The sequence below is a fragment of the Diceros bicornis genome, chromosome 17 (assembly GCF_020826845.1).
Source record: "Diceros bicornis minor isolate mBicDic1 chromosome 17, mDicBic1.mat.cur, whole genome shotgun sequence".
NCBI classification, from domain to species: domain Eukaryota; kingdom Metazoa; phylum Chordata; class Mammalia; order Perissodactyla; family Rhinocerotidae; genus Diceros; species Diceros bicornis.
Genome location: NC_080756.1, coordinates 24850995 through 24868245, shown reverse-complemented (window position 1 = coordinate 24868245; position 17251 = coordinate 24850995). Strand labels below are relative to the sequence as shown.

Genomic DNA, 17251 nt, shown 5'->3' with positions numbered 1-17251 from the left:
ATGGGGGTGGGGGGTGGGCACAAGGGGTGAAGGGAGACATGTATATGGTGATGGAAAAACAAAAATGTACAACCAAAAATTTCACAATGTTATAAACTATTAAGACATCAATAAAAAAGTAAAATAAATGTAAAATCTATGAGCAAGGAAGACACAATGAAGTTAAAAGACAAGCAACAGATTGAAATGAAATATTTGCAATATATTCAAAAGACGAAGATTAAAAATCCTTAAATTCCATAAGGAAAGAAGACAACCTAATAGAAAACTGAACACAGGAATGACCAGACAACACACGGAAGGGACGCACATGGCCACTAAGCACAGGACAGCGTGCTCCACGTTCCTAAGAACCAGTTACTGCAAATCAGCAGTGAAGGCTCTTTGCCCATCAATTGGGCAAAATTAAATTAAAGTATTCCTGGGACTAAGGGGATATTTCCCCTCATATCCTTATATCCTATTGGTAAAGTGTATTTGGAGGGCAATTTGGCAGAATCTATCAAAACTCTAGCCAGGAATGTCTTACCTAGAATCTACGTTAAAAGAAAACTTATAAAAAAGAAAAAGAGGAAAGACTAGCTAAGTTTTTGCAATGGAGGCTGCACATTAATAAAGTTGGCAGAAGGTGAAAATATATTGTATTTAAGGCGTTGGTGCAGTGTTTGCCAATTTATGCTGATTATTGTATCATCCGGGGAACTTTATAAATATACAAATTGTTGGGCCACATTCCTAATGGTTCCAACCCAGTAGATCTGGGCAAAAGCCAGGGATTGGGACTTTGAGAAGCTCCCCCAGATGACACTGATCTTTGGGAACTGCTCCTTTCTGATTGAGAAGCCACAGATGAGCTCAGACTGTCTCCCTGAGACAAGCCGTGCAAATGATTGGCACCTGGACCTGCCGGGAAGGCTTTTGAGGATTCTGGAGTTTAAATTCAAAATAAAATAGGGTACATGTGGGCTTTGGGGTGAAGGGCTCCACCGTAAACAATTTAAATCCAATCTGTGGTAAGATGCTCATGTGCCTCCCCAGATCCGTGACAAAAATTTCTAGGAAAATGGCGACAGGTTTGGAAGATGAAGAAAAAGTCAGAACTTTTCCCTCTCTTGTTTTTGTTCTGTTACTCTCTTTGTTCTGTTAATTGGCTGAAAACATTGCTGAGGCTACTCTAAAGAAGCGTCTGGTCTCCTATGAAAGCCCTTTTACTTTATCTGACTTTGTAAGATAATCGTTTGTGGGAAAACCTTGGTAAAATTTCCAAAATACGGTGCTCCATGTTGTAGTCTAATATGCTCAATAGTTAGTAGCCCACAAATTTCCAAGTAAACTGCAAATCCTGACTTGATCAGCTCCTCCAAGTTCTGCTTCTTCTTGTAGGGAGACTTCAATGCTTTCCTTGATAAGGAAATATAGTATCACCGCTCGGGTTATCAAGCATGAAACTCTCTATATCCGTCAGTGGTTCTCAAACTTCAGTGTGTGTGAGAATCACCTAGAGAGCTTGTTAAAAAGATCCATCTGCCGCACACCCAGAGTGAGAAGTCTGGGCTATTAGGTGGAGCCTGGAATCTGCCCTTCTCCTAAGCGCCGCCAGTGATGCCTATGCAGGCTGCAAGGACCACTCTTCCAGAAACACTGCTGCTGAGCAATATTTCTATAGGCAGAATGCCTCTCATCTCAGCTTTGTTTTTATATGCAACTGTTAAAATCGCAAGCCGAGGGGCAGAATGCAAATTCAATAGAAATGGGGTGGCCAGTGAGAAAGCATGTGATCGAGTCCTGCCAGGAGCTGGAAAGTTCAGAGCTGGGGCTAACAGAGGACATCCCAAAGCAAGTGTGACTGGGTGACCACAGAGGAGACTAGAGCCTGGCGTAGGAAGGGATCTTACGGACCTCCAGACAGCTCTGTCTTTTACTTCCTCTGCCTGTGTTTGTTCTGCACCAGAAAAGCCTGGACAAGAACTGCTAGGGTTCTCCCCATGTCAAGGATGGCTCCAGCATGCTCTCAGCTATATTTCTCTGTGATCTAGAAAAGATGTTCGGAACATGCCAAGGCAATGGGATGTAAAGGTTTGGTGCATAGGCTCCAGCTCTGCTACTGACTGGTGGCATGGCCCTTATCAAGCTTCTTAATCAGTTAGAGGCTCAGTTTTCTCATCTGTTAAATGGGGATGGTAATGGTACTTAGCTCATAGGGTTGCTGTGAGAATTAAGTTAATATGTACAAGGCCCTTAAAACACTGCCTGCCATGTAGTAAGCACTCAGTAAACTCTATTTTTACCTAAAGCTTTTCCTTTCATCTATCCAGAATTTGTTTCCTATTTAATTAAAAAACCATAAGGTTGCCTGAAAGAGGGCTTTCTTATTATTTATCCACTACAGTACCCTCTCCCTTAACCGTGGTTTTGCTTTCCGCAGTTTCAGTTACCCATGGTCAACCGCGGTCAGAAAATATTAAATGGAAAATTCCAGAAATAAACAATTTATAAGTTTTAAATTGCCCGCCATTCTGAGTAGCGTGATGAAATTTTGAGCCAGCCTGCTTCTTCCTGTCCTGAAGATGAATCAGCCCTTTGTCCAGCATATCCATGCTGTATATGTTACCCACCCGTTAGTCACTTAGTAACCATTGCGGTTATCATTGTGTCGCATTACCACAGCTCTCAGGTTCAAGTCAACCTTATTTTACTTAATAATGGCCCCAAAGCACAAGAGAAGTGATGCCGGCAGTTCAGATATGCCAAAGAGAAGCTGTAAAGTGCTTCCTTTACGTGAAAAGTTGAAAGCTCTCGACTTAATAAGGAAAGAAAAAAAATAGAATACTGAGGTTACTAAAATCGATGGTAACTTTTATCACAGTATATTGTTATAATTATTCTATTTTATTATTAGTTATTGTTGTTAATCTCTTACTGTTCCTAATTTATAATCCTAATTTATAAATTAAATTTCATCATAGATATGTACGTATAGGAAAAAACATAGTATATGCAGAGTTCGGTACTATCCATGGTTTCAGGCATCCACAGGGGTCTTGGAACATATACCCCACAGATAAGGGGGAACCACTGTATTCTGAGTTTTCTACTGTTATCTACTGTTCTGAGTCCTCAAGAAGGAGAAAACTAAGAATGGAAAAAAATCTCTCCCAACGAAATGCTCTATATATAGAGGGTTATCTGACACTGATGAGTTCCCCTTGACATTTTAAAAGCATTTAGGGTTTGAGTATTTTTTAGTCCTGATTCCAGGCTAGTTTTATTTATGCATGTCAGAAATAACTTAAATTGTTGCATCTGTTTAGCTCATCTGGATCCCCCTTGACAGATGGTTTGCTGCAGTATGTATGAGCTTTCGTTTTATAAGCTGGGCTACAGCTTATAAAAATAAATCATCTCTATCCAAGGATGTGTTAAAATATTTTTTCCGGGAATTTTGACTTCAGTAACAAAGGGGATAAATGGTTAGTGATTAGGTCACATAGGCGCTTTTAGCAGAAGTCCTTTGTTCTTCTCCTAAAAGTAAATGCTAACTGCAACTGTGCAATTATTTCCTTTGTCCTCTTCCCTTTTACCTATAAGGTGAGTGCAAAGATGGATTCAAAATGTGATGTACTAAGTCTCTGGAGGCGACAGAGGAATGGCCTCTCAGTTCCTTCTCGGAAGCTCCTCTGAGTCCTATTAATGCCAATCCCAGTGGAAGCTCTGCCATCTGTCATCCCAGCCAGACAAAGGAAGTGTCCCATTGGTGGCCATCATCTGAGTAAATTAGGAGGAGGTTGGGGGAAAGGCCAGAAGGAAGGCCTGTGCATCTGCGAGGAGAGAATTCACACTGTTGGCACGATGATGCCCATGGGAACCCTCTGGGCAAAAATGGAAAACGTGGAAGTAAACAAGCCTCCGTAGCGTCTGTGTTCTATTTCAGTTTCCTGAGCAGTGTAAGGGCACAGGTGCTTTATGATGGCAAGAATGTGGAAAATAATGAATAAGGCCCCTTCGCTTTATTTCCATAGGTGTATGATTTCTGGCAAATCAGTTCCCAGAGATTGTTTTTCAAAGAGCTCTCCACTGTCAATCCGATCATGGAAAGTGCTGGGGAGCACAGGCCAGTGGTCCATCCAGCAGAATATTCTGACAAAATTAGCAAGGGACTTGTTATAGGGAAATATGATGCATCCTGTTCACCATGACAGTCCCCCAAGACTGTAAATTCATCCAAAGTGGACAAGAACCTCTTGCTATTCTCTCAGTTGTGAGTTTTTCTAAACCTTTCCAGAAGCAATTTCCATTTGCAACACTTTTGTACTGCTCTAAGAGTTAACTATGTTTACTTCAATGTAAAGCAGTAATTCCTTTTATTTGTCTAAAACTCATCTTCTTCAAGGCTGTGGTTGCTTTGCCGATAGCCTGTCAGTCTTTGCTGCCCCTGAGCTGATCTGCCATGCCCAAACTGAGGTACCCTGTCTTCATTTATGCATATTTGGGGATTTTTGTAATAGAACTCACATGCTTTTCAGGAATTGTCTTCACAGGCAGAGGAAGACTTGAAATATATAATTAATCATAATTTTTGAGACATGAATATTTTGCTTTTCTCAACTTTCCAGATTATATCTGATTTTAGCACTATCCTGGAATTCACCAGATCATTGGGACATATGTACTTGATTTTAAAATACTAGAACTTCACTCATTGTATTTTTCTGGACACATTATCTCAGAGTTTACCTGTTGGTTAACAGACATTTTCTGAGTTAATATGTATCTAAAACGAAGCTAGGATCTAGGGAATATGGAAATGAACGGGACACAGTGCCCAGTGTCAAGAAAGTCAGAGTCTAATGGTCATCAAGTTCAGTACAATTGCGTGGCCTTTTCTTTCTCTTTTTATCATCACGACTTGCTACCTCTACTCATCATATTGGATTATGTCCTAAAAGAATAGTCTCCCACATAGGAAGTGACAATGAGAAGAGAGGCACTTTAAGAAGCTATATTCATTTGCTCTTAAGTGTTAAAAGGATGCTTTACTATCTCAAATAACTCTTATTAATTCGTAAATTATTGAGTAAATATGTTCAATTTGCCAAATGCTTTCCTCATGGCCCCTGCACTTAATATGGCTTCTAGATGTCCCTAAATTACCTACGGAGAGACTTGAAGAGATGCTAACTCAGTGAGCCCTGTTTTCACTGCTCATGTGTGGAATGAGAGGACATTGAATATGGCCAAGAAGCCTGTTATAGCAAACTGTTATTTCTTTAATTATCCAAAACTCGTCTTCTTCAAGACCATGGTTTCTTGCTATCCCATAATGGACACTAAATGGCTTTGTGGAGCATGACTATTCCATGTATCTGACCTAGATGCCAGAGTCTGGCCAAGTGGTGGCACTCACTTGGTACGGAGGTGTCTACACACAGAACAGGTCAACCTCAAAGCTGACTGGCAACTCTGCTGAGTAAAACATTTTTAAAAAATTATAAGTGCATATTTGAATTATGAAAGGTTCATTATATGGTGGAAATATCAGCACTTTATGGTCTTTTTCCTTGGTTGAAAAAAATAACACTTTCCCCCAAATTGTTGTCATTTCCCATGCTAAGCGAGGGTGCTATTTAATGAAGAATCCTTTTAAAACTAACTAGCCTAGGATTCTATAAACTCCCACAAAGTAAAAAGATAAAATTACCATTATAATATCATTTTTGACAATCACTAAGATTCATTAAAAGCACAAAATACAAGAAAGAGGTAATCCCACCAACGCCATGCAGAGATTTCTCATTAAAGGAGACAGTTAGATATTTCAACGGGGAGATTAATAGAAATAATATATGGATTCTTACCCTACCTCCTTGTTGATTTACGTTATGCTGTGTAGTTGAAACAACAGGGGGAAATGCAAAATTTCTCATATGATTAATGCTGAAATACCAAGCCTCTTGTTATGGTTGATTGTACATTCACAACAACATACTTGGGAAAATGGCATTAGAAGCATTTTCTATGCTTTTCTTTTTTGTGCCTCATATCTTTTCCATGTGGGTCATTTCAGGGATTCAAATTTATTTTTTATGGTAAACAGTGTGTCTCAGAATATACAATCTTTTGTTCTAAGGAAATCTTTCTCCATCTGAAAATTGTGTATTCCATCTTTTTTGCTCTAATGGTGAGATTTCCTGGTCCATCTTAAAACATTAAAGTTTAAGTGATGTTTATTTCACAGACTCAGCAAAGAGACTTTCAGAACTGGGAAGAAACCTTAAGGATTATATAGCTCAATTCCCTTACTTTATGGACAAGGACATTGAGGTTGTGTTGTCTCTCCTGATTTTGCTTTCTAGTTTGCCACACCTCATAGGGCAAAGTAATTTTTAAAGAGGAGAAAGCAATACCAAGGTAACAAAACACAGTGTGGGAAAATGGAAGGATGGATGATAGAGAAAGATGAACATCCTTCCTCTGCACAAATGGATAAATGGACCAGAGGTTATGTCAGGTGGGCCAGAAACAAACAGAAAGTTAGAGGAGCCATTTCCTCCACATTTTCAGCAGCTTCAAATTTTGGCTGAGTGGCTATGACGGGGGGGAAGGACAATGCTACATCCACAGAAAAAAGGAGGAAATATGATATCCATAGGGATCCTGCCTCACCCTCTTCTCTCCCCTCTGCTCTTTCCCACCTCCACATGGCTTCTCTGACGTGGGGGAAATGTGGGGACACTATCCCCTGTTGTTTAGCTTCGAGTTTGTGTATATAAAACACTTTCACTCAGGACCAATATTGCTACAAGCTGTAGACAAATTACCAATTGCTAAGGATTTTTAACATGTTAAATATGGTGATTCACAACGCATATTTACATATAGCCACACACTGGGTCCTCCTGGGTAACTGGTTCTGTGATATCTACCCATTGATGTCAGTACTGAGTAATTCATGCTCTTTTATCCAAACTGAAACATTTGAACACCCTTAGGATGGATCTTTGTTACAAACCCTTACACATGCATCTCTCCTTCCTGTATTCTATGACCAAGATCCCATAGTAACTGGATTGAAGAAGTAGAAGAAAGAAATTGTAGAAACAATACTATCCTACACTTTTGGCAAACTTACTATGTTTCAGAGAACTTTCTAATATAACTTCTCACTTCATCCTCACAATAATCCTTTGAGATAGTTACATTAGTATTATTCTCCATTGCGCAGAATGAAAAATTGGATTCACATAACTAATAAGTAGAAGGATTTGGAGGAAGAGGACAGAGTCATAGAACTAGAAGGCATGTAGTTCAATATCCTCAATTTGAAAATAAGATTATTGAGGTCTGGAGAGGTTAAACAGGTTACCCAAGGTTGTATTATTTGAGTATTAGAATGAAATCTCCCTCTGCTGATTTCCAGCCTGCACTTTTTGTCACTATGGTACTCCCTCTCACAAATCGGTAAAGGTGTGTTAGAGCAGGGTGATAAGATCAATGCCAGACAACATATTTTTAATTTGCTTCTCCATGCCATCTAAATATTCAGACTCCAGGTCACATGAGAAATAACATAAAGTGATTCTTCAGTATGAAAGTTTAGTAGTCAAACTGACCCAGCACCATTTAACTTAGGTAATAGAAAAATATTTTGAAAGGTTGGAATAAAACTCCTATCCTCGGGGTTCCATTAGTTTGATCAGCGTACATCCACTTCCACTTTTATTCTCTGATTTTATTCTTTTCCTTTGTCTATAAACATTCACTGAGTGTCTTTTCCCCACCAGGAAAGCACCCTTCTCCAAGCTCCATAAGCGTTCCTTTCTTCTCCCTGATTCTGTGATGCTTCTTATCTTTAGTTTCTGACGTCCTGTTTCTCTAGAAACAGGGACTCCTTTATGAGGGATTGCCCTATGCATGAGTTGATGAAAATGACCTAGAGAGGGTACAGGTTTCTCCAAGGGACCTTTGCGAGTCAAGAGGGTGATGGTCAGTCATACCATCACTCAAGGACTTCTTCCCCTCACCATCCAGTCTGGCTTCATAACACATGTAGTTTACGACAGGAGAATAACTATGGATCTCCTACAACAGAGAGGCACCCAAAGCCCCCCTCTCAACTTGCTTTCTATCATGGAAGCTACAAACCAGTGCCTCCTTAATCCTGAATGAGAATCTCTGAACGTTTTCTTATCACCTGTCTCTCGTTCTGCTCCTGCCTTCTTTCCCTGCAATATTCTCCATTCTTTTCCTTCTCACTTCCCTCAGCCCCTCTCTTCCACGTCACCTGACCTTTTTCTGTATGTTCTTCTATCTGCAGCATAATAAAAACATAAACTAAAAGAAATGCAAATTTTCCAAACTGTTCTCCCTGCTTTTTGTTCAAGGACCATATGAATTGCTGCTTCCTCTAAAATCCTTTGTGCAGAAGTTAGCCTTCAGTTTTATTTCATTTTCTCAACATCTTCAGCATTTATGGTTTGTGTCACTCGTTTGACACCTCTCAAATGTGACCTCTTATTGTTATTTATCTGCTGATATCTCTGTCCTGTTTCCCCAACAATATGATGAGTTTCTCCATGGATGGCAAAACATATGTCCTCAGCATCTGTAAGGTATCCTACACAGCGTCTATTATGAGCACAATAAATGTTTGGTAATGAGGCTCACCTTTGTATTTGATTGAATTTCTCTGGCTTGTGCTTTCTTAGTTTATTTTATGGTTGATTCTTAGTGTGACTCTGTTTTAGTTTTGAAGATCCAGAGGGCAGGAGTGGTTTGATCTTAATAGTACCAGAAGTTATAGATATTTTATCATATCTGGAAACGTTTCCGTTGTGCCAACTTACTTTCTAGTTTGGGTGTGCAGTATAAATCATTCAGGCAAGAACTTCCATTACAAATATTTAAACCCTGTGTAGTTGAACGACTTGACATAAATTCTCTTCATAGAGAAGAAGTTGCACCTTCTCATGCAGGTGAAGACATTATCATGGCTTAGGCAAGGTTTGATGATAATGACGATAACAATTACTGAGTTCCTATTACATACCAGGCACTGTGCTTAGCGTCTAATAATCTCATGAAGTATAACAGCATTAATAAGTATTATTATTTTCTGCATGTAAAGAAATGGGGGTTTAGAGAATTTAAACAACTAGCCCAAGGACACATAACTAGTAAGTTTTGGAGCCAGGATTAAAACCTTTCAACCTTGCATATAATAGGAGCTTGAAAATCTGTAAAGAGCATGATAAACACTTTTCTAAATTCTTTACAAAGTTATGTGTATATATATATATATATATATGTATTTTTTTTTTTTTTTCGTGAGGAGATCAGCCCTGAGCTAACATCCGCCAATCCTCCTCTTTTTTTGCTGAGGAAGACGGCCCTGGGCTAACATCTGTACCTATCTTCCTCCACTTTATATGGGACGCCGCCACAGCATGGCTTACCAAGCAGTGCGTCGGTGCGCGCCCGGGATCCGAACCAGCGAACCCCGGGCCGCCGCAGCAGAGCGCGCGCACTTAACCGCTTGCGCCACCGGGCCGGCCCCTACAAAGTTATATTTTTATGTAGCTATATATTCTGTTAGAGTACATATTGAAAAATACATTTTTACCATTCTTGGTTTAAAAAGTTTGCCCAAGATCTAATCTCTCTCCTGTCCTAAGGGTTCTTTAATCATGTGAAGCAGTAACTTAATAGTGTTCAATATTGCTATCTTCAAATACAAAATAAAATAATTTAGACATAACACATATAATAATTACAACTAAAGCTTTTAGAATCTGGTACATATATCTTCTAATTTGGTACAGCAAACCCATGAGGTAGCTATTACTATATTATTATAATGCACTTAATGCTGTAAAACCTGCAATAAATATTGATTATAATAAAAATTATAATGGAATCTATATCCCTTGAAAGTTTTTCCAGATTCTTTCCATTTAAAGATGTAGAGATATCACTAGATAATATGTATCTAAATAATATTTATGTAAGATTTTTAAATACTACAAAGAAATCATCTTAGTTACAATCTTTTCAAATTCTGTCTTCTAAAGCAGTTCGTTAGCTTCGGTTATATTTATATGTCTGATAAGTGGATTCTATTCAATGAGAATTTGATGGAATTATTTTTGCATCTTGAAATGACTGCTCAAGGATTATTGATCCGTATCACATCAACTAATGGTTTAATCAACAGGTCACCTACAAACAGCAATGTGAATTCAACTGATATACTGCTGTGCTTGCATTGCAAAATGATTTATTTCTTGCTCAGACATAATTATAAAACCGTAAGAGATGTTCAATCATACGCTGGACTTTTCTAAGAATTCATTAGAACTTTGTTTTTAAACATTAATTGAAACGTTCTAGAGAATAACCTACATGGAACCAAATTTGAGTATAGCTGTGGTGCCTATAAACTAGAGAGATTTAATCGGGTTGATGTAAATACCATCAATTACTGGCTCTGAGACCTGCAGTTACGTTTTCACATGCTTCGAATCCATTTAGGAAATTTCCTTTGCCAATTCACTTAATGGCAGCATAGCACTCTCAAAGAATTAATTGTTAACAGGTCTAAAACATTAACAATTTATACTACTATGCCATTATCTTCATGTTATTGAAGAAAATCCTATTGCAATTTTATAGATCTTTGACTAATGCAATGTTTCTTTTTTAATGCAGGTAAATGGTTTAACTATGGAATTATCTTTCTTGTCTTAATTTTGGATCTCAATATGTGGAAGAACCAGATATTTTATAAACCTCATGAATACGGACAGTACATTGGCCCAGGGCAGAAGATATATACAGTGAAAGACTCAGAGAGTTTGAAGGACTTGAACAGAACCAAGCTCTCCTGGGAATGGAGGTCCAATCACACTAACCCTCGGACTAATAAAACGTATGTGGAGGGAGACCTGTTCTTACACAGCAGGTTCATAGGAGCTAGCCTTGATGTCAAATGTCTGGCTTTTGTTCCAAGTTTGATAGCTTTTGTGTGGTTCGGATTTTTCATTTGGTTCTTTGGACGGTTTTTGAAAAATGAGCAAGGCATGGAGAATCAAGACAAAACTTACACTCGCATGAAAAGAAAATCCCCATCAGAACACAGCAAAGACATGGGAATCACTCGAGAAAACACCCAGGCCTCAGTGGAAGACCCATTAAATGACCCCGCTTTGGTTTGCATCAGGTCCGACTTCAACGAGATCGTCTATAAGTCTTCCCACCTAACGTCAGAAAACTTGAGTTCACACTTGAATGAATCTACCAGCGGGACAGAAGCTGATCCAGATCCAACGACTTCTAAAAGCACGCCTACGAACTAGATTCGCTTACATGGAGACAGCACAAAAAGCAACCTTGAGTGTAACTTTAAAAAGTTAGTCTTTCCTTTTGTACATGTAAGGTTTACGTAGTGTTAGGTAAAGAAATACAAACGATGCCACAACGGTGCTCAACATGCTTTTTCTAGGACTCATTGTTTTCTATTTGTATTATGATACACGTGCCTACTGTATATCTAACAGTCCCCTAGAGATTGCTTTTCACAATTGCACAAGCTATTTACTGACTTTACAGCATAGCAGATTAGCTGATTACCCGTGTATCTGATGTTCAACCATAGTGGTGCCTTGAGACATTAAACTGTTTTTAACTGTACCAGAAACGAAGTGTGGAGTAGTTCTCTAACAGGCTTCACGTGGGGTTTTTTGTATACAATTATTTTGATCTACACTTGATGTCTGAGCAGGAAACAGATACAGCCAAGATGTGGCTCAGGAAGTATCTCCTGGTTTCTTATTAAGCAGCAGAGTTGGTGACTTTGACAGCTGGACTGCAGAGAAGCATGGTGATTACCTTTGAATTTTTCTTGGCTGTCTGCCAAATACAAATACAGAGGCAAAATTCAATAATAGGAGAACGATAATCTGGCATGGGTCACTACTTGTGAAATGTGACTTTCTCCAACCAATAATTGCAATTAGATGATAATAACTAATTATGTTTTCCTAATTAAAGATAAGTTGCTACTTGATTAAAAATCCTGCCCTTCACCTTTGGGAACAAAGGTTAAGAGGCACAGTTGGGTGAACTCTCAAATTTATTGGCATTTACACAAAGCCCTAGAGAACCAAGGAGCTGAAGTTTTAATCATGTGAGGGTTGCACAGCCTACCGTCAACAATATTTGTACATCTTTCTGTAAATATGGCTCTGGACATGAAAATTGAAAAACATATGCCAACTCTGAGCAAAGGAGCTCCTCTAAAAATCATGAGTGGAACCTCGTGAGGTAGAAAAAGACGTGCATGAAAGAATCTGTTTAGTGGCTTGTTTTGTGTGTGCTTTTTTTTGTTGTTTTTTTTTAAGATTAAACATCCACATTAATAAATAAGAATTATACATCAGTAATTATGTGATGTAGTTTTTTGTTTATAATAGAAAGATTAGAATGTATTTGAGTTTAACAACAGCTCATTTGAGTGTTTTTTTTTATAACTTCAATGTCAGGCAATTTATGAAATGGAACACTCCCAACTTGGTTTTAATTTTGTTCCATAAATTGTGGTTACATGTTCCTTGAGGGGGTTGGGAGAGATCACTTTTGAGGCAAAATTATTTTTCTGTCACATGCCGACATAGCTATCTTTTGTCTTTGTGATTTTTTAAATCTTTCTTGTTTTGATCTATCTGCTTTTGAGCTTGCAGCATGCTGAATTTAGCATGCATAATAGAACTATGCATTTATGTCACTTGAGAGCCAGCTTTAATAAACATCTTTCTACAATTGTTTACTAAGCAAATGGAACCATACCCCTGCTGTTTCTTTTACCTTTAATAGCCATGCATGGTGTACTCAGAGCCATAAATATCTCCAACGCTAAAAATGCAGAGATCGAGCTCGCTATAGTAACCCATAGACCATACTGTCCAAGGAAACTTACCATGTTATCCCTGATATGTGGTAATGTTGGCCATTACCAAATTTGCGTAACATAGAACATTTAACTTTTAGCTCTGGAACAAGTAAATAATACCACCTAGGACTATATTTTTAATTATTCTGAAAGTCATTGTCTTGTAGAATGAAGAAGGAAGTTGATTTAGAAAGTTGATGTTTATTATCAGTATGTAGTCCTTGTGAAAATATTATTTGAGAATCTTTATGTGAGTATTGAAGAAAAAATGCATCAATGAGGGAATCTAATTAGCACAAGATAGAAAAAAATAACAAACCTTAGAGCACTGGGCTTATGTGTTTCTAAGGGTTGCCTAGAGAAGCTGGCTATCAGCTGATATGAAAATATGTCCTTAAAGTTTCCATAAGTTTTAGTACCAAATGGAATAATTTCCAGAGATGGCATTTTAGTAGTCAAATAAGATTTGAACCTTCAAAGGCTTCCAATATTCAATCGTATATACCAATCTTGACCTTTGTAACTGCACATGGGTCTCCTTTCTTCTTTTGCTACCTCTTTTGCATATTGCACATCCCATTTGCACATATACCAGCTAAAGATTAGAAAATGAAATGAAATCAAAGTCAAAATCACATCCATTCATGTTTAGTCTTGAATCCTGAGTCATATACCAATAGACTGACTGTACAGAGCTTTTTGAACACCAAAACTTTTAGACTATCAAGAGCATTAAAAAAAATTTTTAAACGTGTAGTAAACTCAGAAAATGAAGAGTTAAAAAAAGGATTAAAAAATCAGCAACCACAGATTCTAAAGAAAGTACAACAAATGTGATGCCTTAATTGTAGTGATGCTTAAGGACTATGAACAATTATATTTCTACTGTTCAGTAATTATAGTATTTTCTCCCATGCAGTGCAAATTTACTAATTTGACACAATTTTAGTATCCTACATTATAGAGTACTTCATTAGTAGTTTAAATGGAAAATTAAATAAACACTATGAATTTATGCCTGTTAATACATGCCTAGGCATAAATCTCATCGCCACATGCCTATTTATATTATATAACCATAGTTAGCTACCTCATCTTCTCCCCATGGTGGCTACTTATCATGTTCCCTTATCTTTTAGCACATCTAAGATCATCAGTAAATTCTATTGGAAATATTAAGAATTTTTTCTTCTTCATTTTCCCTAAGAGTCAGCCAGGCACAAAATCTCCGTTTACTTTTATAGCATCAGATTTCACAAGTAGTATTCAAAAGCACTACTGGCTGATGGTACAATGGAAAGAAATCATCTAACATAGACACTCAGATTTAAAGGTGGGAGTCAATATTGCTGTCATATCTCAACACTGGGCTTCATAAGCAATTCTGTTACATTATTTGTCCTGTGGGTCACCAACACAACCCAACATGAAAATGAGAAGGATAACGCTAATAAATCACTCATAGCTGTCCCTATAATGGATGGCTCATGATGCCAACTGAATTATCTGACATTCAGCTAAGGCCTCAGCACCCCATCATTGCTTATCACCTATCTGTCCTCACTCTGAACTGATCCCTATTTTAAAATAAAACTCTTGGTTATGCAACCCGAATTCACATATTGTGCTTTTATTGGTTTTTCCCCCTCAGACCGTGACTTGGCTCACTACTCTATCTGGCCTGATTTCCTCCATCTTTGTCCCTCAGAGCCCCACTCTAGCCTGTTAGCTAGCCCTGCCTTAAGAGGAGGAGAGCAACTCAATTAGGTTTGCAACAGATAAACTGGTACTTTTTTCATTTATCCCAATTTTTATTTTTAAACATGTTTGCATAGGGTTGTGATTAACGGGAACCGATATAGATAAGAGAATCAAGGTCATAAATGTTTGGCTTACTACCATTTAGACTGGACTAGAACTATATTATAATTTAAACAATTAAATTAGATGTAAACAATTAAATTAGATGTAGTACTGGTAGCTCACAAGTCACTCTTGTTGAAGATAATTGGAAAAAGAGGTGGATATTTATAATAGGAAGAGAAAGTTAGGCAGATAGTAGAGCATGAGTGGAAGTTGCTGCAATGAAGTCTTGGAGATGACAAATGGCAGTTTTAGTGTGAATGGGCTTTAAAACTTCAGGGAGGGAGGGAGGCCTTTGTAAAAGGAAATTCAACATAAAGTTATCGTGAGTCCAGTAGTCCTACCTGTTAGGTAGGAGACTCAAAAAGATATGTTCAACATAGCTGGGGGATTATACAAAAGGCTGGTTGATTGGTTGGTTGGTTGGTTGGTTGGTCTCTTAAACATTCTAGCACTCACGTTACTCTCTGTCTGCCCCAGGGAGCATGGTGAGACCTGAGAGAGGAGACAGGGGACCCATGAAACAAACTACAGATATAGGTGTGGGGAGAGTGGGCAACATGAGAAGAGAAAGACAAGACTCAACACTTAGCAATTCAGAGAGACTGGAATATCCTCAGTGGAAGAACAAAGATGGGAGCAAAGTCTGTTTGTAAGCATATTATCAGGATATAAAAGCTGACATCTTGTAAACAAAAATGTCTTGCAGATACTTTATGATAGACGTCCTGAAAATTTTCAGAGAGACAAAATTAGTATTATTACTAATTTAATATGTGTAAAATACCATTGATCTTATTTTAATTTAGTGTGAGATAGTTATTTTACTTCAGAGAATATAAAATACATAATGTATTTCACCAGGTTTATTTCTTACCTCTATCTTCCAACACGATTTTTCATAAGGTCTTAAGTTCCTTAACACCAAATAATTGTACTACTGGACTTTTTGAGGACTTACCTGCATGATTGAGAAGGACCACTGTAATTTATAATTGAGAACTACAGTAATGAAACAAATTTATAGATGCTCCTCATTCTAATAAATTTTTTCACTCTATCCAGATCTTTGTTCAGTTTTCATATTAATAATACTACCATTTTGAGTATTTTCATGTGCAAATAAATTATCCCATTTAATCCTCACATTAGCCATTGAAGGTAAGTATGGTTAATTTCATTGTACAGATGATGAAACAGGCTCAGAGAGGTTTCTTAACTTGTCCAGGTCACAAAGCTGGCAAATGCAGAGTTAAGATTTGAACCCAGGTTTGTCTGACTCCAAAGCCCCAGTATTTTCCATTACAAGCCATCATAAAGATCCATCCGAAAAATAGTATCCATTTCCAACAGGATCTTTGGTGAGGATGACCTGAGGAGCAGTTATTAAACTGTAAGATGCTTGATTTCTAACAATTCTTATCTCTCAAGAACCTAAGTTAAATAATTCCTAACAGCTGTCTGGATGCAATTTACAAGTTACATCATATGATTGAAACAGATAAGGTTGAATTAAATGACAGAATCATTCAGTTTATTGCCAGGTGTTCTGATTTAAGCTTTATTTATAAAACCACAACACAGATTCATCCTAATAAAATTTCCAGCGTCAGAATTAATTTTCATAATTTCACTTTCCTTGGGAGAGAGGAAGGAGTGGACTTCTGCATATTTTGAACACACATCCAAGGCAAATGTCAGGGAAGGAATGGGTAGGTATGAATATTCAAATAAGGGAAAAAATGATTAGCTAATGGCCAGTTTTAGAAAGCATAATTTGAATATGGGCTCTAAGAATAACTATATTTTGAAGGACATCCAAAATTTATCATTTTTTAAAATCTTTATATAGGTGAGCAAGCTGTATTGTGATAGGACAAGCACTGGTCTTGAAGACGTGCCCTGTGAACACTATGAGTTTCTCACCCCCCAAATGGGAATGCCTCACAGAGTTTTGAAGAGGATCAACTAAAACTGTATGTGAAACAATTCCGTGACCTGCAGCAAGCCATGCAGATGTGAGGTGATCTCACAGATGTGCGGGCTCCCGTCCCCTCCAGTGCCCACCTTTCAACAGAGCCCCCTCGGTTTGCCTTCACTAGCAGCTCTAGGCTAGTGAACATGTTTAGGCTGTTTGCTCCCAATTTTCTGTCTCTCTGTCATTTTGAACTCTACAGGTTTCAATGTAATCCCTTTTCACTTCTAACAGAAGTTCAGATCCCTTAGTTTAAAGCAAGTGGCTAAATTGTCTGAAATCAATGGCCATAATCCCTTGGAGCTGCTGGGCCAAACTTATTCCTCAAGGTTTCCTCTGCTCCAGAGTTCTTCAATTATTTCTTTCCTTTTATGAGTGCTTTACCAGCTTCTCTCATCAGGACTTTCTCATCGTGGCAGTAATCCACCACCTTTCATAAGTCCTGAAGTGAAAGTACTTGTGTCTTCAGC

General features: G+C 38.0%; 1 protein-coding gene across 9 annotated transcripts in view; it reads left to right on the top strand.

The window, feature by feature from the left end:
* Window positions 1–12433, top strand: part of TMEM117 (transmembrane protein 117) — a 444048-nt gene extending 431615 nt beyond the window's left edge. For all 9 annotated transcript variants that reach the window (XM_058558458.1, XM_058558460.1, XM_058558459.1 and 6 more), the window contains one exon: window positions 10705–12433. In XM_058558458.1, coding sequence (XP_058414441.1) covers window positions 10705–11351 — 647 coding nt within the window. In that variant the 3' untranslated portion in view covers window positions 11352–12433. The remainder of the gene's footprint in view (window positions 1–10704) is intronic.
* Window positions 12434–17251: the final 4818 nt, after the last annotated feature.